The 24956-nt window shown below is 45.6% G+C and overlaps 1 protein-coding gene across 2 annotated transcripts in view; it reads right to left on the bottom strand.

The window, feature by feature from the left end:
• Positions 1-6730: 6730 nt before the first annotated feature.
• The window catches only part of ZBTB7B (zinc finger and BTB domain containing 7B), an 82362-nt gene continuing 64136 nt past the window's right edge, over positions 6731-24956 (bottom strand). For both annotated transcript variants that reach the window (XM_068252516.1, XM_068252517.1), the window contains 2 exons: positions 20851-21911; positions 6731-11823 (listed from right to left, as the gene is read on the bottom strand). In XM_068252516.1, the coding sequence (XP_068108617.1) occupies positions 11427-11823; positions 20851-21905 (1452 nt within the window). In that variant the 5' untranslated portion in view covers positions 21906-21911 and the 3' untranslated portion in view covers positions 6731-11426. The remainder of the gene's footprint in view (positions 11824-20850; positions 21912-24956) is intronic.

Here is a 24956-nt window from a genome sequence, read left to right as displayed (position 1 = left end):
ATCCGGGCTGCACAGGACGCTATCCGTCCTGTGCAGCCAGTGACAGGACGTCCCGTCACATGGCGGCGATCCCCGGCCGCTGATTGGCCGGGGATCGCCGATCTGCCTCACGGCGCTGCTGCGCAGCAGCGCCGTATAATGTAAACAAAGCGGATTATTTCCGCTTGTGTTTACATTTAGCCTGCGAGCCGCCATCGGCGGCCCGCAGGCTATTCACGGAGCCCCCCGCCGTGAATTGCATAGCTCCCAACTGTCCCTTTTTCAGAGGGACAGTCCCTTTTTGGAAGCCCTGTCCCTCTGTCCCTTTTTCCCTCTCATTTGTCCCTCTTTCAGGACTTTGTCCCTCATTATATTTAAATATATATATTTCTCCACTAAAAATGTGTTTGATTGACTCTAAACTTTATTCCCATCCTTTAAATTGATGTATTACTAATTTTAAAATGTTAATATGAAGGAAAATGAACCAGGACAGAAAGGACCAGTGTGGTTTGAATGATAAAACAACATATTTTTCTTATGAAATCTTTATGGTATGCGTGACTAGAGACGTGGTGGGGCGTGGCCAGGGGTGTGGCAGGGGCGTGGCTTAAGTGTCCCTTTTTCTCATCTCAAAAAGTTGGGAGGTATGGAATTGACAGGAAGCAGCCGCTCGCACGAGCGGCTGCTTCCTGATTAATCAGCCTGCAGCTGGCAACGCAGTACTGCGTCGCTGGTCCTGCAGCTGCCACTTTGCCGACGCACGGTATAAGCGTGCGGTCGGCAAGTGGTTAAAGGCAGAGGACCAGCAGCCAGGCAGGCAACTGGTATTGCTTATAAGGAAATAAATATGTCAGACTCCATATACCTCAAGCTTCAGATTCCCTCCATCTGTTTTGGGAAGGCAAAATTGTACTTGGCATACTAAGATGGATAAGAAGAAAAAAAATGGACACTTGCAGTTTCACCAAATTACCAGCAGATGCTGCTGTTTACTAACAGTTGACTATATGGTAAACACGCACACTGCAGACATGGGAAAGTTCACGCTAGGACTTGTTGCTCTACAAGGGAAGTAAAGGGAACCTGTCCAGTTCACAAGAAGGAAGCCATTTTGTGAGAGAGACAGAGCTAGACCACAGAACTTTAGTTCAGCAGAAACATGACTCAGCTGTGGTGTGAGGGACTAGATACCTTATGAAACACTCATTTCAGACATTTCTAGTGATGTTTTCTTGCCTAATGGTTGCTACAATCACCAAGGCAGGATTTATACTTTTTTTCCCCCCCTAGGCCATACATGTCAAAACTGCGGCCCGCGGACCAAATTTAGCCATCAAGGGGTTTCCGCACTTTGCATTATGTTTGGCCCGCTCTAGACCACAAGGGAAGCTATATTGGAGGTGGAGCCCTAGATCACCAGGGAAGCCATATGGGAGAAATAGGGGGAAAGCACTAAACACTAGGGAACTGTATAGGGGAGGGTGGGGGCCTCTAGACCCCAGGGATCTGTGTATGGGAGGAGGACCACTTTATAGGGGAGGGAGGAGGACCACTAGACACCAGGGAACTGTATAGAAGTTGGAGGGAAGTAATTAAACACCAGGGAACTTTAAAATGTGGCCAGTAGACATTGAGTTTGGCCCGCAGCTAGGTCACAGTGTTCAAGGTCGGCCCACTTTGTAAATGAGTTCGGCACCCCTGCCCTAGTATGGTAGGCCTCCCATTCCATGTGAAGCCCCCTCTTCCATGTGTAACATCCATGTACAGCAGCCCCTCCCATTCCATGTGCAGCCCCCTCTTCCATGTGTAACATCCATGTACTGCAGCCCCTCCCTTTCATGTACAACACGCATGGGCATCAGCTTCCCTTTTCATGTGTTGATCCCCATTTGCAGCCTCCTTTCATTATGTACAACCCCTATTTCATGTCCAGGTGCCCCTTTAGGCTGCAGCTGCTCAAGGCCAGGGCCTTTGTGGCCTTTCCAGAGATCTGGCCCTGACAATCACGCTGAAGTGTTCCATACGAGTGCAATTAAAGAGTCTAAGGCCCGGTTCACATTAGCGTTCGCTGTCCAGATTCGCCTGATCGGATCCGGACCGTATACTGTACAAACGGAACGGACTTTCCGCATAGCAATGCAAAGTCTATGCGGCCGTTCACACGCGTCTGTTCCGTACGGAACGGAGCCGGATCGGATCCGGACACTTTTCCAACATGCTCTATTTTTGGGTCCGGATCATCCGGCCGACGCACCCGGACCAGAGCCTGATTGCACCATCCGTGCATAGAAACCTATTGAAAACGGAAAGCACAGAACACACTGGCTATAAAAACCTGACGTTCTACCCCACTTCCTATGCGTTTTCTAGTGGCCATTTTGGATGGGGACACATGGGCCCAGCATTTCTGGGGTGGAGCAGCAGTGACTTTGTGCTGGAGCTGCTGGCAGTATGTCGGACGTGGCGGTGAGGCCCTACACAGCGGAGGAACCTGATTCTACATGTGCACCTTCTGCTGACCTCACAGACCCCAACAATATTTCTATAGTTTGTATCTCTTTTACCAAACGGATCCGGATCGCAGCCGTATCAATACGTATGCAACCGGTCCGGATCGGTCCGTTCTTTACAGAAACGCAAGTGTGAACGGGGCCTAAAGGTGGCCATACACTTACCGGTATTCATTTCTCCCGGGCGATATCCATCCGATTTGATCACTCTGAATCAGCTAGAAATCGATGCAGCGAGAGGCCCGATCACATTTTGAGCCAAAATCACAGAAACCAGGTGAGGGCCCTTTTCCACTAGCAATCGCAGATCACGAACACCAGCGATTGCGATTTCTCATTAATTTTGTTATGGGATTTTTTATTTGCATTGCATTATCCCTCTTAAAATTGCTCCAGAAAGCCATTGCGATTTGCAAATCGGATCACTAGAGTGGAAAATACTTCTCATGATTTCTATGATAAAGTAGCAACCCGATTTAAAAATCACTAGCGATTTGCGATTTAGCTGTGTAGTGGAAAAAGGCCCTTAAATGAATGAAAGATGAGGCAAAAAAGCAGTTTCCTAAAGTTTCTTTTTTTATTATTATTTTCATTATTTTTTTTCCATTAGCCTTCATTAAAAAAAGCAAAAACAGAAAAGTAAGCAAAAAAATTAAATAATCTTATTATTCCCTCTTTGTCACACCAGTGTAGAACTTCAAGTAAAAGTGTTTTCAACAAGGGAAGGCACACCACTCACCCCTCAGCGACCGACCCGCCCTCTCTAGCCCCTCCCCCAGTTTTGGACCGCGTCGTGCGAATCAGTTTAGTGCAAGGACAGAAACACACAACACAAAGGGGGCCCACTGCGTCCCCTCGGCCGGCAAATCCAAAACTAGGAGTGGGGTTCATTTGTATAAATGTAATGCAATGAGGCGGAGAGTCACCCTACAAGATGTCAGTGACACGTCCGCTCACAAGAAGTTCTGCAGCAGCACCATCAGCTCTCTGAGACGTAAACTATCACCCGCACACAGCACGTCACATGCTGACCCCGCCCATGTGCGGAAAGGGTTTGTGTATCAGAACCAGAGCAGATGCTACACAGAAGTAATCATCTATGTATTCACGAATATAGGGCCCCTGTGCAATTCGGGCCTGGTGCATGAGACTTGAGTGCAAATATTATATATCTTATCTGATACACAGACATACACAACATAACTTGTCACAGTCTCGGCGTCCTAGGCAGGTTCTCTTTGCTAGCCGTCTACACTGTGGCCCCTTCTGTGACCTCTTTACAAAGATTGAATAACTGCGTATTGCGGCTGGATTATGAAGACTAGCGCAAAGAAAACTGGTTGCCCCGAGCAATGACCAGATTTCTCCTCCAATCAGAATCCTCGTTTCCGTTGACAGCTGAAATTGGCTCTGAGCAAGGGCATGGCTTTCGCTCCAGTTATTTTTGCGCTGATCTCGATAAATGAGGCCCATTTGTATCGGCACAATAGACTTTTTAGAAGAAATTGCCCAGTCAGCTTTATAAATAGGCACAGGTGTTGTTATTGATGGAATGGTGAAAACAAAACGATAAAACAGTTAATCTTTATAATGAGGCCTGCAGAACGGGATCAAGCTAGTGAGCGTCTGCTGCGCTAGGTCCGGGATGCTGTCACACCTTGGAATGGAGGGCGGGTGGTCCGGGGGGGTGCAACTTTCATTATTTTTCATTTTACACATCATCCCGCTTATGGCTTTGGAATTCGCAGTTTTTATAAATTCAGACCCTAAAACCTGCAGACAAACCTTCTATATACAGACATCTCCACAAACACACTTTATGTACACAACACAGCTCAGACCTAAAGGTCAACTGTCGTCAAAAACTGATACATTTTGAACACCTACATATACAATGTACCGTACTTTCTCCCAGAGTAGAATGCACTGTAAATTACTTTTTTCCTATGTTGCTGTTGCTAGGTAGTGAAAATCTAACAGATCATCAGGTTTTCAGCTAGTCCATTCGCTCATGAGGGATTCTCGGTTATTTCTTTACTCACAAAAGCACTAAACAACAGTTGCTCAGTCCAACTGCAAAATAGTGTGCAAACGAGTAGGGAAGCCCACCGTCATATTTTTATTGAACCTTTCCAGTGAGTGTTTTTGTAAAAGATAAAGGTAATACTGAGAATCTCCCACGAGGAGACAGACCAGTCCAAAATCTGTCAGTTTTTTGTTTTTGTTTTTACTTCCCACTGTAAGTGACAACAACACAGGAAGAAAGTAATTTATAGTGTATTTTACTCTGAGAGAAATGCACATTTTATATGTATTTTACAATTTTTTGCGATCGTAGTCCTTTAAGCCCGTACTGTCGGGATCCTGCCCCCTTCAACAACATTCCGTGCCCCTCGGAGCAGAAGAAGGAGGATCAGACAAGTGGCGAAGTCGGAAAAAAAAAATTAAAACTGTAGGAAACAAAAATATAAAAACATAAAAGCCTGGTGTGTGAATATATAGGATATACAACTATATAGTGTATTGTTAGCGGTATGCATTATACTGCATGGAATAGGCTCTGTCACACTGTATTCTCTATCTGTCCTGGATGGGCAAAACATAAACAAAAAATTCCCACGCTAAACGACTCATTCCTGGACGGTTAAAAATTGTACTGATTGGTAAGAAATTAACAATAAGGTGTTCCAGTGACTGCATGTAGGGAAAGACCAGATATACAAAGAACACACAGAGTACTGTGTGAATGAACCAAATCTGTACAGTTTTAAAGGACACCCGAGGCGAAAATAAATGAATGAAATAAAACAATTGTATCCATCTTCCTTCTCCTAAAAATAACTTTTTAAGATATTCCACGGTTTTATTTTATGTTTAAATCTACTTTTTAAGTTTTAACTGTTTTATTGTTTTTGCTCAATGGACACATTCATTGAAGTATGCCAGAGCTAACAATCTATAAACTATTCACCCTTTTTATCTCTCCAAAAGTGTTCTATAGTATTTTTTTTCTCATCAGTGAGGCTCACACTGTAGTCACTTCCTGTCTGAGTCAGGACTGAGTCAGCCACTTACATACCTGATATTTAACTCTTTCAGGCAGAGAAAGAAAAAAAAGGAACACAGCATAGTTATTTGTGTGCTAGGCACTGTACATACACATGTCTATCTCATTATGCCACATGTCACTTCGGGTATCCTTTAACTGCAAAATTAAATTCTGTAGTGAAGCCATACATCCACATACATGAATCTGCTGTTTTATCCGGATACAGAAATGTTAAATAAAAGCACAGAGCCGGTTTCCTACCCTGGACATCTTTACTTATTCCTTATTCAACCTTATGAAAAAAGTTTGCATCGCCCTCAAGCCCGACTTCCTCATGACCATTCATCATCCCATCCCTATCTGATCATTCATGCTGTCTTCTTTCCAGCTAGACAGAATGAGTCATCGGAAAGGAGGGGACAAGGACAGATCACATGGGAAGCAGCAAGGTTAGTGTGATTCTAGAGTATTCCAGTAATGTGCCGTTTTCATGCAGCTGGCTGAGACAGAAGAAAATACGCTCAGGGTGAGAAACAGCATCTGTGCTTTTACTGTTATCATCATGTATTAGTGTAACACCAACATTTCCCACAGATTGTGAATCGGTTTCACAGTGAAATCGATTCACAATCTGTTTGCAGTGTAGGGAGCCAATAGATCCCTCTTTGACCAGATTCGATCGCAGAGGGATCCATCTGCTGGTCTATCTGGTGGCAATCGACCAGTGTATGGCAGCCTTAAAGAGAACCCGAGGTGTGTTTTAAGAATGTTATCTGCATACAGAGGCTGGATCTACCTATACAGCCCAGCCTCTGTTGCTATCCCAAACCTCCCTAAGGTCCCCCTGCACTCTGCAATCCCCCATAAATCACAGCCGTGCTGTGAGGCTGTGTTTACATCTGTAGTGTCAGTCTCGGCTGCTCCCCCGCCTCCTGCATAGCTCCGGTCCCTGCCCCCATCCTATCCCTCCAATCAGCAGGGAGGGAAGGGATGCAGGCGGGGACCGGAGTTCTGCAGGAGGCGGGGAGAGCAGCAGACTGACACTATAGAGATAAACACAGCCAGCTCTGACAAGGTGTTTGTCAGCAGCGTGGCTGTGATTTATGAGGGATTGCAGAGTGCAGGGGGACCTTAGGGGGGTTTGGGATAGCAACAGAGGCTGGGCTGTATAGGCAGATCCAGCCTCTGTATGCAGATAACATTCTTCAAACCCACCTCGGGTTCTCTTTAAGGAGGAAACCTCAGTGCTCAGAGGAAACCTATGCAAACTCCATGAAGATATTGTCCTTACTCTGTTTTAGTATAGAACAGTGGATTTATATACACACCTAACTTACCTAATTATGTTATAAGCCTGGTGCTGAAAGCTTACCAGTTCTTGCCATTTGCTGTATAAATGCTATAAACATTCAAGCTGTATTTACAGAATTGGCATCTGGGTTGTAGTCTGAAAGGTTCGGTTCTTCCCTGCAATTATTTGTCCAAAAACAGGCAACATAAATGACAGATGCACTGATCGAGATGAAAGTTTTTGACGCCCTCTCACATTACGAATGTCATAAACTCATTAAACTAAGTCCCAATCTGACTCTGTCAACAATTAATGTAGAGAGAGATTAGTTTCTTTCCCTTCCTATATTTCTCCTACTGAGAAAACTTCTTGTTGACTTCTATAGGGTTGCTAAAACTAGCCTCTATATAGCCTATATATTGATGTATATTAGTATGTAGCCCCTCCCTGCAAATGAGGCTTAGCCTAGGCTGATGATCATGCAGAATTCTTCCCCCCAGAGCATTCTGGGAGACCAGAGATCTTTTCTACTGGCTCTAGAACTCTCAATAAACAAACATTATGATTCCACAGAGATCACCTGTCAGGACTACAGATGTTACCGCCTGTGCTAAATTTCAGAAGGTAAATTGGGGAGAGGAAAAATGTTATAATGGGCAAACACTGACTAAATCATTTATAGATTAATATTGTAAAAAAGAAAATTAATTTTAACTGCAACTCTTTTTTAAATCGAACACAGTGAATCCAGCGCAGGAGACTTGGGTGCAGCCGGCGCCACCATAGGCCGTAATAGGAATTACAGCGCTATAGCAGCGCACAGGGAGTAACTTTGGCGCCGTCAGAAGACTGAGCTGAAGTTACTTTTAAAACACTGTAATTCGGCCTCCAGCAATTGCTGGAAGCCAAATTATTTCATTCCCCACCATCCATGGCGGCCTGGAGGGGGAATAGTATTTAACACGGCCGGGACTTGTGCAGCAGCAGGATCAGCCATACCGGCTGTATTCTGCTCCCAAGTCTTCCGGCGGCAAGTTATCTCGTACGCCTTTGAATAATTATAGTTGTCATTCAATCAACTCTGACCCACCCGGAAAATGGCAAACAGTGGAGTACTGGCCAGCCCTCTTGGATTTGGTTTATGGAGTATTTTCTTCATGGAGGTTGCACGTTCTTCCCAGGTTAGCATAGGTTTCATTCCACATCCTAAAAACATACTTTTAATCGGTTCCCCCGAATTGGCCTTAGACAACAGCAGGACAATGGACTATGATTATGGTAAGGATTATCTTGTGAGCTCCCCTGAGGACAGTCAGTGACATGACTATGCAGTCTGTAAACTGCTGCAGAACGAGATCAGTGTTACATAAATACATAATAATAACCTGCAGTTGGACTTGCAACAACATTTTCCAGTCATTCTGATTAAATAATCAATTCAAAACAAAGAGAAATAGGCAGGACTTAGTGAACAGACCAATTGGATTCAAACAATCGTTCAGTGGATGAAACAATTCAAATGTAACTTATGTGGACAGCTTAAAGGGACTCCGAGCACCTCTCATGGATATGCCTTTAAGCCAGACGACTTCCAACAAAGTCATGCTATGACCCTTCTGGAGGAGCCTCTTGCAATGGCCATGCGTGTCACTTCCTCTCCCTGCTTCATTCAGTGATGCACTTCTATAACAGAGAAGACAGGGGTGATCCGGAAGTTATAACATAGCCAAGATGGCAGCCGCATTTTGTAAATTGAAATTGAACGAAAACTATTTGGCGTAGAACGGCGATTCAGGCATCAAATGAAAGAGGACAGTGCAAGCTACAAAAAGGTATGCATTTTTAAGTCCTTTGCAGTACTGGTCAGAGTCTCTAGGCATACCAATGAGATGTGCTCGGAGTCCCTTTAAACATCAGAGTCCTGCAGTTTACAAAAAAAAAAAATATCTAAATTATCAAAAAACTCAACCAAACTTTTTAAAAAAAGAAAAAATAAAATACTTGCAACATCCAAGATTGAGCCCAGATAGCACATGCTAACTAGCAGAATACAGTGTGACAGAGGGATAAAACTGATCAGCATTAAAAGCAGAGAAACGGCATTTGCAGCACCGGTATATGACGCGGAGATGAGGAAGAGCGCAGCGCAAGGAATATTTCGACGGAGAAGGGCATTTGGAACGTTAGGAGTGCTACCGCTTTGTCATATTAACCCTCTCCTGTCCTTATAGTTTCTGTAAACAGTACAGAAGTGGGTGTGTATATGGGGGGAGAGGGGGGGGGGGGGTCGACTTACAAAAATACACATAATCTGCCGGAACTGAAACAGACAGTTCTGGCGAAATTCTTGGTCCAAAAGCAGGAATTAAATAATTAAAATTAACTATTATTAGTCGAATAATAAGAAATTACCGACAAAGGAATGGATAAACTATGAAGATCTATGATCACCCTATAAAACATGTGGACCGCTTGGAGCAAACTAGAGGATCGTAATTCATGGTAAAAGGTGGCCGTTAAATAGTTGCTCCAACCAAAAGTAGTCATTCAGTGATGGGTGGACACCAGCTTCTTGCGTTCCCCAGTTCCCGCTGCCTGGCACAGTCATTGCTCCTCCTCCTGCATTCTCTGTAATTCAGAGGTGGAGACTCCTTCATAATGGCCGCTGCAGATGGGCGGGACTTGGCCGCAGAGACCTCACCGTTCGGGTACTGAGACATTTAAGAAGCTGCTGGGTAATTAAGCCCATCTGTATCCATCCACAAGTGAATTGTCGGCTGAGTTATCCCCCTTAAAGTGCTTTTATGAGTTGCGCCTCGATCAACAGGATCCCTTAAAGACCTATAGGGGACTCACAGTGGATAATTGGGTGAGCCAGTCACCTCCAATCGAATAGACGTGGCTTTACAGTGTGGTAATGTGCGCCGCTTACCCTGAACCTCCGTATTGGAGCTTATAGAGCAAAATAAACATTCAATAATAATAATAATAATTTAACTAATGTACAAACAAACATTGGCTCCCACAGGCCACGCCCACCAGGCCGCAGGGGAAGGCCCACCCTGCATATTATTATGCGAAACCTATCGGCCTGCTAGCAGAAGGACCACCCTGCATATTATTATGCGAAACCTACCGGCCTGTTAGCAGAAGGACCACCCTGCATATCATTATGCGAAACCTATCGGCCTGTTAGCGGCGTCAGCCAATGGGGACCAGTCTAACTAATCTTGATTCGATTCCCCACCTAAAAAAAGAAAAGTGTCACATCTACCTACCGAATTCATAGAGCAGAATAAAACAAATAATTTAAAAGGACAATTAGTTAGTGAATAAGGGGGTTGCTTAGGCCAAAGCCCCAGAATACAGACATCAATGGCTTAGACTCCAGTCTAAATAAAATTCAGGAAATGGTTCTAAAATGGACCTGAAGTGAAAAAAAAAAAGAAAAGAAATACAAGTAGTTCTCACATTTACCTCCTTTCCCTGCAATAGAAGAGCAGCTTATCAGCATACCACTGCCTGATACCCTGACAAATTAAGTGCTTGTATCTAACGCCTCGCGAGAATGGAATCTTTGTTCCCGGTTTGGAAATGAAAAGGAGGCGTAGCCACGAAAGAGACGCAAACTTACGCAGCTGGCAGTTAGAGGTGTGAGCAGCCACATTTTTACACACAAACGGCCGCCAGTTTTCTAAAAGGGGAACTGGGTGACATTGTGTGGCTACGTCACGTATAGAAAAAGAAAGCCTGTAGTACGTGTCAAAGGCGCCTCTAATCACCAAGGAAGGTAGGGTGTCTGAGGAGGAGGAGGTAACACCCAAACTGTCCATTTTAACCATTTCATTACAGCAAAGCGATATTCTTATTATGGGGGAATCTGCACAGCGGGGGGCTGCTAACAAGACACTCATACAATTAGAGAAGGCACAGCACCGTAAAGCAAGGAACGAGCGGGGGAGGGGGAGGCTAGCGCACCTCCTATAACCCCACCCCACTGCGTACCGCCATTGCAGCGTCACCCAAACAGCTCACAAAAACAAAAATTATTGCTCTCTGTCTTATCTCTATGCAATTTAAATTCTTATTATATATACTCCTTAATATATATATATATATATTTTGATATATATATATCTGTGCATTTCCTCTCTATATACAGACAGTATATATTATATATATATATATCTCATTCAATAAAAATAGCAATTATCAATATCTTATTCTATGTCTGGAGAAGCCAATTTGGAAAGAAACACCACATTAAATGTTCCCTGAGGTTTTCAGAATTGGACCCCTCTCCCTCCTCCCTCCAAGTCTGTAAGTCCATGCCCCGCCTTCTTTTTAGAGTCCAGCCAGGATTGGTCAGACTTGCAGCGGTCAGTCCACAGTTCGAGGATTGTGACGGGGACGCAGGAGCGGCTGAGGGGAGGAGGCACATCAATATTTTTTTTTTCTTGGGGTAGGGGATGTTGGACAAGGAGGATGTCTGTGGTGAATTAGCAGAAGTGCTGTGATTAAACTAAAATCTCTTGAGACCCCCCCATCCACTTCTGCAGGGTTTAAGGGAGGCGGGAGTACTGTCACTAAGGTGCTAAGAAGGGTCCATGACCAGAGGCCCTTCAGGGCTGCCGCCCCCCGAGTGTGGTTGAGGGAGGCCCCAGTAGCGCAGCATAGACATGTGCATGTCCATCTTGCCATTGGTGAGGTCCAGGCCAACGTGTGGGGTGATGGGCGGCGCAGGGGGATCCTCTTTGCGCCGCCGGCGGGTGCGCACCTCCAGGCAGTTCTGCCCTTTCATGTGGCGCTGAAGGTGGTCTTCCTTGGCGAAGGCCTTGTGGCAGAGCGAGCACTCGTAGGGGCGGTCGCCTGTATGAAGGTGCATGTGATTCTTCAGGTCGTAGCTGTGCAGAAAGCGGGCGCTGCAATGCTCGCAGCAGTACGGACGCTCCCCGGTATGCTTGCGCATGTGAATCTTCAGCTTGTCATTCCTGGAGAGAAACAAGAGAAGGCAGCAGTGAGTTGGAGGCGTACCAACATCTACCTATTCTTATTGATTTACAAAGAGCCTGTACAATAAGTATTTATCATATATCACAGCCCATGCATAGACAATTTTGCAGGTGATGTGTGTGGAAGCCCCCATTGGCAGAGTGTGCTGCAATATGTATAGCTACCTGTCATCGCTTGGGCTCCCTCTAGTGTCCCGTGCATCTTTCTGAGCTGACCACTAGATCTCCAGCCTCACTAAGGTCACATGACAGTGAGCCGGAGCTCTAGTGGCCAGTTCGGAAAGCTGCACGGGCCAGAGTGAGGACAGGTGGCTAAACGTGCTCAAGCACATTCATATGCGCACCTGTGCACCTGTTGACAGCTACAAATCGGCACCCTGCATGGGAGGGTGATGGCGGTACATGGGGGCGGCCAATCAGCAAGCTATTGGTTTTGGTCTATTTTTAAACCAAAAGTGTGGGCCATGGGGGGAGGGCGTATATATATATGCTAACAAATATGAAACATGGACAAACAAAGGCAATACAGGTACTATACAGTTGTATAATACATCTTGTACAGAAAAATAGCATAAATCGAGCCTCTCGTTTTTGCTTGAGAGAACAGGTAAGAGGCTCATATGAGTGGCAATTTTTGGTTTATATTAGACCACACATGTCAAGCTCCAGCCTGCAGGCCAAATATTGCCCTCAGAGCCATTAAATTTGCCCCCCAAGTGGTTTCCCACTTTGCATTCGGTTTACCCCACCTTAGACCACCAGGAAATCCATACGGGGTAGGTAGGGGGAAAGTACTAAATACTAGGAAACTGTATAGGGGAGGGTGGACCACTAGACACCAGGGAACTGTATAGGGGAGGGTGGGGGCCTCTAGACACCAGAGAACTGTATAGGCGAGGGTTTGGGCCTCTAGACAACAGATAACTGTATAGGGGAGGGAGGGGCCTCTAGACACCAGAGAACTGTATAGGCGAGGGTTTGGGCCTCTAGACAACAGATAACTGTATAGGGGAGGGAGGGGCCTCTAGACACCAGAGAACTGTATAGGGGAGGGAGGTCCACTAGACACCAGGGACCTGTATAGGGAAGGGAGGACCACTAGACACCAGGGAACTGTATAGGGAAGGGAGGACCACTAGACACCCTTTATAAGGGTGGCCAGTACAAATTGAGGTTGGCCCACGAATAGGTCCCAGTGTTCAATTTCGGCCCACTTTGTATTGCAGTTTGACACTCCTGTATTAGACTATACACAGAAATCATGAAATAATATACACCAACGTACTGCCTTGCAAAAGGATTCATCTCCCTCTGCGTCTGTCCTCTTTTTTTTTCACAATACAACCTAGAATTGCGTAGGCGATCTGTCCTTGAAATGAGCGCAGTTGCTATGTGATGCCACTGAATGGCGGCGTTTGTAACCGCACATCAGCGGTAAATACACAGTGCAGTTACGGCGCAGTAGAAAAGCACCTCCTGTAAGGTTTCACGGGCGGCTGCTGTGATCAGATGTACACGCCGGGTACAGGTGCAAACCCACCCCGTATGTCAAACACTTGCATATGCTTGCAAGTGCCCAACAGATCCACAAGGGGCAGTTGACATGAGATATATGCACTGCCGCCGACTGCCATGTGAAAGGGCCCTCAAGGTGTAAAATATTTTTAATTAAGACACAAGCAGATAAAAAAACACAAATGATGAGTGTACACAAGCATTCACCCTCCAACATCAATTCACACCTTCTAGTGCCATTACACCTGCAAGTCTCCTGGAGCGTGTCTCTATTAGCTTAACACATCTTGCTGCTGGGAGTTTCACTTATTCATCAATGCTAAACTCTTCCAAATCCTTCAACGTAGAAGGGCTGCATTGTTGTACAGCACTCTTCAAGTCGTGTCACAGCCTCTCGATTAGATTGAGTTCTGGGCATTGACTAGACCACAGGTATTAAACTCAGGGCCCATGGGCAGAACCTGATCCTCCTCACCATTTTATGTGGCTCTGTAGAGCTTCAAATGTACATCTTTGGATGCAGTAACGGAATGACAGCGTACTGCCTTCCAGTCTAGGGCAGCACACTGCTGACAGCGTTTCTGGTTGTAACATTGCCAGTTTGAGCCAAGGTGCGGCAACAACTCATGTGGATTCCCCAGCAAATTTAGCAGGGGGTTCCCTCCTTGGATTTAAACCCCCCATGTGGCTGATAAACATATACATACGCCCACACATCTCCCCCACCCTGTTCCAATCTCAAATCACTGGCAGACTGACACAAAATTTCCTCAAGAATTGCACCAATTGCGAATTGAGCCATCCATCTTTCCATTCTGTCCTGACCAATTTGTTTTTCCCCACTAGTCAAAAGTATAATGCTGCCACCACCAGGCTTCAAAGTGGAAGGTATTCTTGGGATCACAGGAAGTGTTGTATTTGCCTCACACATGGCATTTCCCACAATCCCCACTGTAGGATGTTGCCACCACCACGCCTCACAGTGGGACTGGTGTTCTTGGCGTTATAGATAGTGTTGGAGTTGTGCCACACAGTTTCCCATTATGACCACAATATAAAATGTTAGGCTTATCTGACCAGAGAACCTTGTTCCATGTGTCTGTGGCGTCTACCACATGATGACGTGTAAACTCCAAACATGTTTTCTTAATTATTTTGGCAATGCCTTTTTTTTTGCCATTCTTTCACAAGGTCCTGCTCTGTGAAGCGGATGGCTTATGTCTTAATACCAGAAATTTATATTAGCAACAGAAGAAAATATCTGTAAATGTATTTTCTAACCCATTGAATCCTTTTAAAATAAATGGCATTTTTTCTGATTCAAAGCTGTGAGATCCAAATAAAAAAAATCCATTTTAACTTCCAGGTTGTGAAGCACCAAACAGGACAAACACAGAAGAAGATAAATACTTTTGCAAGGCACATATATAAACCTGTATGTATATGGGAGTGTGATTATTACAGCCTTACCAAGATATCATTAGGAGTGAAGGGCACGCCCATTCAAGCTTACAGTCACTTACATTTTCCCTAAACAGCCTGCAATGAAGCGCACAGGTTCTGTGTATGAATAAACCCAGTTAAGAATTTGACTAAAGGCCCTTGATCACTATTGAAAAAACAAATGGAAACCGGAGCAGTGCTTTTCAGCGCTGCTAGATTTGGGCGCAGCCGGCGCCTTCATAGACTTCAATAGGAATCATTCCTATTGAAGTGCTCAGTGAGTAACGTCGGCTCCGTCAGAAGACAGAGCCGAAGTTGCTTAAAAACATACTAATTCGGCCTCCAGCAATCGCTGGAAGCCGAATTATTTCATTCCCCTACTATCCATGTCGGCCTGGAGGGGGAATAGTAATTAAATCGGCCCGGACTTGTGCAGAAGCAGGATCAGCTATATAACGCTGTATCCTGCGCCCAAGTCTACCGGCGCCGATTTCAAATGTACGCAATGGAAACAGATGCGCCAAGATAGGATAAAATGTTCTAAAAAAAATTAAAAAATAGGAGGTAGTGGTGGACCTACCTCTCAAAATATAGACTCAGACAGTCAAGATTATTCAAGAATCAGACTTTAATTCAAAAAGGGCAACGCGTTTCGCAGGTTTTCACCCGCTTCTCCAGGCAATAAAAAAGGAGCGGCTTTGTTTAGTTCTCATCCAAAAATAGCGCTTTAGAACTAATCAAAGCTGCTCCTTTTTATTGCCTGAAGAAGTCGGTGAAAACCTGTGAAACGCGTTGCTCTTTTTGGAGCTTTGTGATTAAAGTCTAAAAGATTAAAGATTTTTAATGAATCTTGACTGTCAGCCTATATTTTGGGAGGTAAGTCCACCATGACCTCCTATTTTTAAATAGTTTTTTAGCACATTTTATCCTATCTTGGCACATCTGTTTCCATTTGTTTATTCAAAAATAGTCCACCTCTGGCAGAGGGGTGTTACCCCTATCTGTTGTTTCACAACATCTACGAAGAGCGACATCTTAACCAGAGTGAGGTCGGGTCTAATCTCCCCACCTTCCTATACAGTGGTCACCTTGGCAGTCACCTACCTTTGTGAGTATATGTTCACTACCATATACATTGAGAATTGTGTGATCAAACTTACTACACGACCAAGGGCTCTCGATCTGTTCCCCTTTTTGTTTTACTTTTTCACTATAAGGGCCTGTACACACTGCTGTGCTTGCGCTGCGCTTTTAAAATCGCATGCATTTTTTTAACACAAGGTCTTTTGAAAAATCATGAAAATGGCGAAGACTTGTACACATTGGTGTGATGCGATTTTTCTATTTTCATGAAGGCTTCACGATTTAAAAATCGCAGTGTAAGTGCAGCAGTGTGTACAGGCCCTCAGCATTTTGAAATCTATTCCGATCACTTGCGGATCGCAAAATGCTAGGTACCCAAATTTAAATGGAATGCACAGCCAACATTTCCATTAGTGTGCAGCATTTGCGACAGGATGTTTTCCAATGGTAGTGCCTGCTGCATTTTTCTGTTGCAAACGCATCACTTTCGCGGTGTACATACAATGAATCTCTCCTTCAGTACCACTCTGCCTCCTTCTGTCCACATATGCCTCCTTCTGTCTCCCTTTGTGCCTCATTTTGTCTCCATATGCCTCTTCAGTCCCCATGTGCCACCTCTGTCCCCTGCGCCTTCGTCTGTCCACCTGTGCTTCCTTCTGCAACCCTTTGTGCCTTATTCTCTCTCTCTGTGGCTCTGTCTGTTCCCCTCTGCCTCCTTCTGTCTCCCTGTGCCTCCTTACATCCCCCTCTGCCTTCTTCTGTCACCATTTTGTGCCTCCTTCTGTCCCCCTTTGTGACTCCTACTGTCTCCCTGTGCCGCCTTCTGCCCCTTGTGCTTTTTTTCTGTCCCCCATCATGCCTCCTTCTGCCCCCTTTGTGCCTCCTTCTTTCCCCTGTGTGTGTCCTTCAGTCCCCCTGTGTGCCTCCTTCTTTCCTCCTGTTCCTCCTTTTGTCCCCCTTGTGCCTCAATCTGTTCCCCATTGTGCCTCTGGCCTGTCCCACTTTGTGCCTCCTTCTGTCCCACTTTGTGCCTCCTTCTGTCCCACTTTGTGCCTCCTTCTGTCCCCCTGTGTGCCTCCTTCAGTCCTTTTTTGTGCCTTCTTCTAGCCCTCATGCCTTCTTCTGTCATCCTGTACCACCCACTGCCCCTTTGTGTACCTCCTTCCGTCCTCCAGTGCCTCCTTCTGTCCTCCTTTGTGTCTCATTCTGTCCCCCATTGTGCCTCTTTTTGCTGCCCATTGTGCCTCCTTGTGTCCCCCTTTGTGCCTCCGTCTGTTCCCTTGTGCCTCTTTCTGTCCTACTTTGTGACTACTTCTGACCCTCATGCCTCCTTCTGTCCCCCTGTGCCTCCTATGGGGGGCAGGTGTGTGTGTATGCATGTGTTTTGTCCCACCCTCCTAAACGGCACACCCCAGAATTCACTAATGGAATTGTGTTTCAATATGATTGCTCTATCCATAAATATGTCATTCACTATGGCTGGAACTAAGCTTGTTCTCCCTAGAATTTTTTTCCAGCCGGGTGGCATGAAAAAGTAGCCTGGTGGTATGAAAAAGTAGCCGGGTGGGGCAAGATGAGAGAATGCAGAGCCCGTGCTTCTGTGAGCAAATCTGCTTACAGCATAGCAGGAGGTGAGCTGAAGACAGCTGGGTGCTCAACAAAACTAGCTGGGTGGAGCACCCGTCTAAAAGAGCCCGGGGAGAACACTGAATTATCTATAATGGCCGAGTCACATGGGCGTTAAACAACTGCTGCGGCCCTCGTCGTTAATTCGGCACCGATTCAAGCGAATGCGCAGTGTCTGTACCATCGTTTGCACAAACATGTTCCAATTCCGATTCTTTCCATCTTTCAGCGGACCCTGGAATCAACATGCTGCTTCCAGGGCCGCTCGCTCCGGCATCTCCGTGTCCCGCCTGCGAGGCTGCAAAGATGTCCTCGTTTCTGTAGGCTTGCAGAGAAGCATTTGAACGATGCGCTGCCAGAAGCCCGTGGGATCCGGGCCTCATATTGTGCAGGAGAGGCAGCTGGGTTTGGACACCTGGGAAATATTTTGACTAGGTGACATCAGAGTATGACAGGTGCAGGTAGATCAGAAAAAAAGCAGGAGACCAATAATAAATTTGTAAAAAGCCCCATAACTGGGAATCTGCTTAAGGCCCGGTTCACATTAGCGTTCGCTATCCGGATTTTCCGGATCTGATCCGGACCGCATACTGTACAAACGGAACGTACGTTCCGCACAGCAATGTAAAGTCTATGCCAGGCATGGGCAAACTTGGCCCTCCAGCAGTTGAGGAACTACAAGTCCCACAATGAATTGCAGGAGTCTGACAGCCACAGTCATGATTAATAAAGGCAAATGCATTGTGGGATTTGTAGTTCCTTAACAGCTGGAGGGCCAAGTTTGCCCATACCTGGTCTATGCGGACGTTCACACGTGTCCGTTCCGTACAGTACGGAGCCGGATCGGATCCGGACTCTTTTCCAACATGCGCTATTTTTTGGGTCCGGATCTCCAGCCCACGCACCCGGACCGGAGCCGGACCTGAGCCTGACAGCACCACCAGGAACACAGAAACCAATGGGGAACGGAAGGCACAGAACACACTGCCTACAAAAACCTGACGTTCTACCCCACTTCCTATGCGTATCCAAGCGGCCATTTCAGATGGGGACACATGGGCCAAGCATGTCTGGAGTGGAGCAGCAGTGACAAACGTGCTGGAGCTGTTTGGCAGAATGTCGGAGGTGGAGGTGATTCTACAGGTGCACCAGGTGCACCTTCTGCTGACCCCAACATTTTTTTTTTAAATTTCGCTATTTTTTGCCCACGGATTCGGATGGCAGCCTGATGCATGCCTGATACAAACGGACCGGATCGGAACCGTATGGTTCTGATCAGGATCAGGTCAGGATCCGATCAGGATCTGGTCCCTTTATTTGCCAAAACGCAAGTGTGAACGGGGCCTGTTATCATCAATTAATAACAGTATCATTGATACAAACGCAAAACATTCCAAGGGTTCCAATATGGTACCTGGGAATGCTACATAAAGATATTGCTGGGAAGGAGCCACATGAAGAGATGCTCTCCTGTGAGAGTCACCCACGGAGTGCAGGAAAATGTGCAAAAGAGGGCGGAGAGGAAAGACAGCAACGTAAAAGTGACTGAGGTGAGAGGGATATGGAGGCTGCCATATTTATTTCCTTTTAAACAATACTAGTTGCCTGACAGCCCTGCTGATCTATTGGCTGAAGTAGTGAACTGAATTACACCAGAAACAAGCATGCAGCTAATTTTGTTAGTTCTGCCAATATGGTCAGAAACCCCTGACCTGCTGCATGCTTGTTCAGGGTCTATGGTTGAAAGTATTAGAGGCAGAGGACCAGCAGGGCTTCCAGGCAACTGGTATTGCTTAAAAGGAAATAAATATGGCAGCCTCCATATTCTGCTCACCTCGGGTTCCCTTTAAGGGCCCGTTTCTACTGGTGGAATCTGCATGGCTTTTCTGCATGCAGATTCGCATAACCAATGATAGTCAATGGGCCTGTTTCCACTAGCCAAAAATCTGCACAGCCATCAGAATTCGCTCGCCGCACACACCGTGCGCAATTCGCCGGTAATGTAATTAATAGGAAATCGCAAGCATTTTAGCCTTGCGGTTTTCCATGCGTTTTCGTGTGCGTTGTAAAAACCCATGTTAATGCATACCAGCATTGACACGGTTAAAATCCCTTACCGCAAACCATGAGCGTTTCTGCATGAAAATCCACATACAAACACAAACGCAACCGCAATACGCAGTTGTCTTTTAAAATGTAAAATGGGTACATATGCAGAACGTTCATTTGTTCCACAGTGACATGCACTATAATTTAATTTTTTTTCCTATCTCACTGTAACTTACAGTAGGTAGTAAAGGTCTGACAGGTTTTGGAATAGTCCATCTCCTCATGGGGGGTAAGTCTCAATGTTTTCTTTATTTTCAAATGCATTTACTGAATGGCAGTTGCTCAGTCCAACTGCCAAAAGAGCATGAAAGTAGGGAGGCCAGCCGCCCAGCATCCTTATATAGATCCATTCCATATAGTGCTTTTGCAAAGAATAAAGGAAGTACTGAGAATACCCCATGAGTAGATGGACTAGTCCAATACCTAGTGTAGTGGGGGTGTCTCAGCACCTTGCAGGAAAAAAATAGGCTCCCTTTGCCGTATCGACTTGTTCATTTGGCACTTTTATTGGCCTGATGAAGCGGGCTGGGACCCGCGAAACGCGTTGCCTGTGCTAAATAAAAATCTTTTGTCATATACAAGGATTTCGTTATTGAGGTAAGCCACCTCATATTATTTCCTCGATTTTAAGCTGTTTTTAGATGCTTTTATTACAACCAGGGCGCCTCTTTACCTTCAATTGTGCATAGTCCAATACCTGTCAGATCTGTCAGATTTTTACTGCCTACTGCAAGTGACAGCAACATAGGAGAGAAGTAACTTATGGTGCATTTTATTCTGGAAGAAATGTACTACTTATAAACATACATTTTAAATTTTACAATTTTTCATGAAAGTGGTCCTTTAACCCATTTGCAGCTTCAATAGAGTTATCTCGTTTGAGAGAAGTGCACTGGTTTTGCCCTCAGTCGGCACAACTCGTTGTGCTGTAAATTCTTGAAATGCTTTGATGTCTCTCTGCTAGCAGAGGATGTAGAAACTGAAAGCCGAAGTCCTCTGTTATTGTCTCATACTGCCCCCTAGTGACAAATGGCCATAAATACACATTACAGCAGTACTAAATAGAAGCAAGGAAATGTAACAAATAAGAAATAAAAAATGTGCTAAAGTAAATTGTCCTGGAGCACTTGCAAGACTCTAAATAAATTGGCCGCTAAGGAATTAAGAAGCAAGAAAAGAGGAAGCACAAAGCAAAAAGAAAACAGACTTTTTATGCAAATTAGGTCTTACCTGGTAAATCTCACTCCACAGACTTGACACACAAAGGGTTTCTCTCCAGTGTGAGTTCGCATGTGCCGGGGTAGCTTGCCTGCTCCGTGGATAATTTTGTGGCAGACAGGGCATTCCTGTGGCATCTGCGATCGCCGTTTCCTCACAAGCTTATCAGCGCTGTCCAGGCCGGTGGCATCCAGTCCAGCATTTTCATGGTCCATGGACCCCATGAAGGTCATGTCTGTGGGCTCCTCATCCGATAAGATCTCTTCTGGTGGAGAAGGTGGGACGAACATGGGTGGAGCACCCAACCCATTGTCGGTGGTAAATCGCTCATAGTTGAGGCTGCTGTCACTTCGCGGTAATTCTGCCGGCGATGGAGCATCAGCTGGGCTCTCTGCCCTTTCTATAGAGTTGTCATCCACGAGATAAGGGCTGCCATTTTGCGGCCTTTGACTGGGGTTAACCTGCAGGAATTTCCTCCGACGTTTCCGAGGGATGAGCTGCACTGGTTTTTGCAGCATGGGCATGTGGAGGATGGACGGTAAGGGGCTTTCAGCCTGAGGAGGAGATGGGATGTCTTCTCCATTCTCCTGCATTCCGTAACACTCCAGATACTGCCGTGCCAATAAGAAACTTTCTAGATCTTCAGCATCTCCTCCCATTTCCTCTCGGTTGCCATTACACTGTAGGATCTCAACGCAAGCCTCAACCACACAGGGGATCTCCAGAAGGCGAGCGGCTCGGAGCACGTCTCGCATGTTTGCGTTGCTGATGGTGAGGGTGGCGGTATAGGCAAAGTCTAGGAGTGCCCCCAGTGCGTCGGGTTTCAGGAAGTCCAGCTGACATACATCACGGGACGTTTTTCCAGACGGCGCCCCGGTAAAAAGCTTGCGAAAGTATTGGCTGCAGGCGGCCAGCACGGCTCGGTGGGTGCGGTACTCCAAGCCATGCGTCTTGATGGTGATGTCACACAGCACACCGCGGTGGCGTTGCTCGTTCAGGCAGCTCAGGAGGTCACTGCTGTGTTCTGGGAACGGAATCCCAATCAACTCATCCTCTGAGCTCCCCATCACTGCCTGCAAACACCAAGCAAAAGATCAGTGAGAACAGAGAAAATGGAAGAATTCTCCAGATTTGTCATATTATACAATAGTGACATCACTGCTCCACAGATATGTTATACTATAGAGGAGTGACATCACTGCTCCCCAGATATGTCATATTAGAAATATGACCCTTTGAATTTTTCAGCACTGAAACTTTATCGGCATTGTTTCCTCAGCCAGGTAAAAGTGTTTTGCCTTCCATACTGTTCAGGGCATGAGGCTAAAATCTGAGTTTCATTTTGACTGCCTAATTTGCATAGATATTAGAACTACTTTTTAACATTTGCTGTACAGGAAAAATGAAAGGGACTTATTAGCACTAGTACAGTTAGTATTTGTGTTTATGTCATCGTGTTACATGTCACACTTCAGGTCTCCTTTAAGCTAACAATACACTGTGCATTAAAGAGGTAGATCATGATCTAGATCATACATGTCAAACTCCGTCCCGCGGACCAAATTTGGCCCTCAGAGCCATTAAATTCGTCCCTCAAGTGGTTTCCCCACTTTGCATTATGTATGGCTCACTCTAGACCACCAGGTAAAGTATATTGGAGGTGAAGCCCTAAATCACCAAGGAAGCCATATGGGGAGGTAGGGGGAATGCACTAGGGAACTGTATAGGGGAGGGATGGGGTCTCTTGACACCAGGGAACTGTATAGGGGAGGGAGGGGGGCCATTAGACACCAGATAACTTTATAAGGGAGGAAGGTGGCCAGTAGACATTGAGGTTGGCCCACGACTGGGTCCCAGTGTACAATTTCAGCCCACTTTGTATTTGAGTTTGACACCCCTGATCTAGATCTTCCTGATATTGATCATTTATCTAGTCTACCACCTAGCACCAGTAGATAAGATTACATAAGATTTTAGCAGCAAACCTGTCTAATATGGATTGTATTGCCACAACTACTCGCTTTATGCTGCATAATGTAGTCATCACTCACAAAATAAGCGCCCTGTCCAATTAGTATTCAATCAATATTTTAATGAAAATCTCAATTATGAATGCCTAAAGTCCGGTACATGCATGCAATATTGATTGGCCGATTTTGCCACTTCCACGTAGTATGAGAGCTTACCAACACAATCTGTTCATAGTATTCAGGATCTGTTAGCCTTCATATTATATAGAGGTGGTAAAATTGGACAGTGATTGGCTAATCAAAATTGGGTGTATGTATCCACCTTTTGTTTTTTTAATATATTTTTATTACATTTGTTGTTTTCATTGAATGTAAAGTCTAAAAAAAACACAATTGCACAGTATATGCCTAGCTGAGCTCTGATATTGAAGGAAGCTGATTTGTGGTCGGGGTAGATAGACCTGAGCGTGAGGTTTAGGGGAAAATTCTGAACAGTTTAAGATGGAGACACAGGAAGATCAATCAGATCTGACAGCAGATAAAACTCAGCACTCGGTGTGACGCCTCCGCCTCTGTACCGGATAATAGCGTCATTGTTCTGCCAGACCCCAACATGGAAAAGGGCAGAGACACTTATGGTCACAGCATGGTTACCTACCAGTCCCAAACTCCTGAGAGAGAGCCTGTGTTACCCAACTAAACCCTGCATGCATTGTACAACAGCTTACAACACAATGGTGCTAAATGACTAAGCTTCTCCTGAACTGAAGTTGTCTGAATTTCAGTGGTACAGAAGTAGGGACCACGCTGTACCCCTTCCTCTACTTTAGCGGCTAGCTACTCCCAGGTCAAACGGACATTTGCATATTGTTTTCTGGTTGTTTAAAATAGAGGTTAGGGTCCCTTCTAATAGGATGACCTCACTGCGGTGGAAGGGTCTAGTATGACATTTTTTGCATGCAAACTGTTTTGGATGATAACATCCTCCATTAGTGTAAATTATAGAAACTGTTTCAGATGCAATTGGGTTCATTTATGGCTTTAGAAGCGCTGTGCATCTTCTTGCTGGTAAGTCATTCAGATGCAGCCTGGTGTTGGATGTACAGACATTTCTCTCTACTGTGTAGAAAAGGGGTTTGCCTCACCAGGGCCCTATGGACCCAAGGGAAGGAAACTAGGGACCTCCAACTGTTGCAATCGTTCTTCATTGGTGCTGCGCAGTAAGCTCCTGGAGAGGCGCGAGCAGGAGTGCGCACGCGCGTAATTAGACCGGGACCGGCAGCGGGGAAGGAGTGATCGGAGGAGGACGGCGAGGGACATTACAGCTACAGGGGGCTGATAGAAGCCCCAGGTAAGTGCCTGTTTATGTTCATTACATGACTCCACAGAACCTTTAAGTGCCTGGGCTGTGTAACCATTCTACCTGCTTGCAGTCATCTGACTTTCATCTGGGTTGCCTCGTCCTCCAGGCCTCAGGTGACTATTATACTTGTGAAGACTGTGCTTTGCATTATTACTATTGGTTCTGTTTGGTGAATACTATCTGTCAGTCTGTATGCTACATCTACCTGCAGGGTTATTGTAGTTCTGTGTTAGGTAGGAGCTGGTGCAGGTGGTACGGCCTGGGCTATAGGTCAGTCATATAGGCATACAGCCTGACCTATAGTCATTGAACAGACAAGCCTGGCAGGGATAATCTGCAGAATATATACAATACAATACAATAGTCCCAGACTTACGAATGCCCGACTTACGAACGACCCGCCGATACGAACGCCATGGATTCTGTGTTTCCATGGGAACAAGCCAATTTTTTTTATCAAAATTGGACTTGTTTTTGAGAAAATCGATTTTAAAAAATTCAAAGAAACAAATGGCTTTTAAATTGTATAAGCAGGTACAGAGGGCAGAGGTGACACTGAGGGGGACACTGGATGTACAGGGTAGCACAGAGGAGGTACAGGGGACAGAGATGGCACAGTGTTCTGACATAAGAACAGATTCAGATTAAGAATGAACCTACAGTCCCTATCTCGTTCGTTAACTGGGGACTACCTGTGTGTATCTGTCAGGAGGGGGAGGGGCAGAGCAATGTTCTGCAGATCTCTAGAGAGGCCAGTAATGGGATAATCTGCAGAATATATACAA

Source organism: Hyperolius riggenbachi, chromosome 9 (assembly GCF_040937935.1).
Source record: "Hyperolius riggenbachi isolate aHypRig1 chromosome 9, aHypRig1.pri, whole genome shotgun sequence".
Taxonomy (NCBI): Eukaryota; Metazoa; Chordata; class Amphibia; order Anura; family Hyperoliidae; genus Hyperolius; species Hyperolius riggenbachi.
This window is presented reverse-complemented; position numbering and strand designations above follow the sequence as displayed.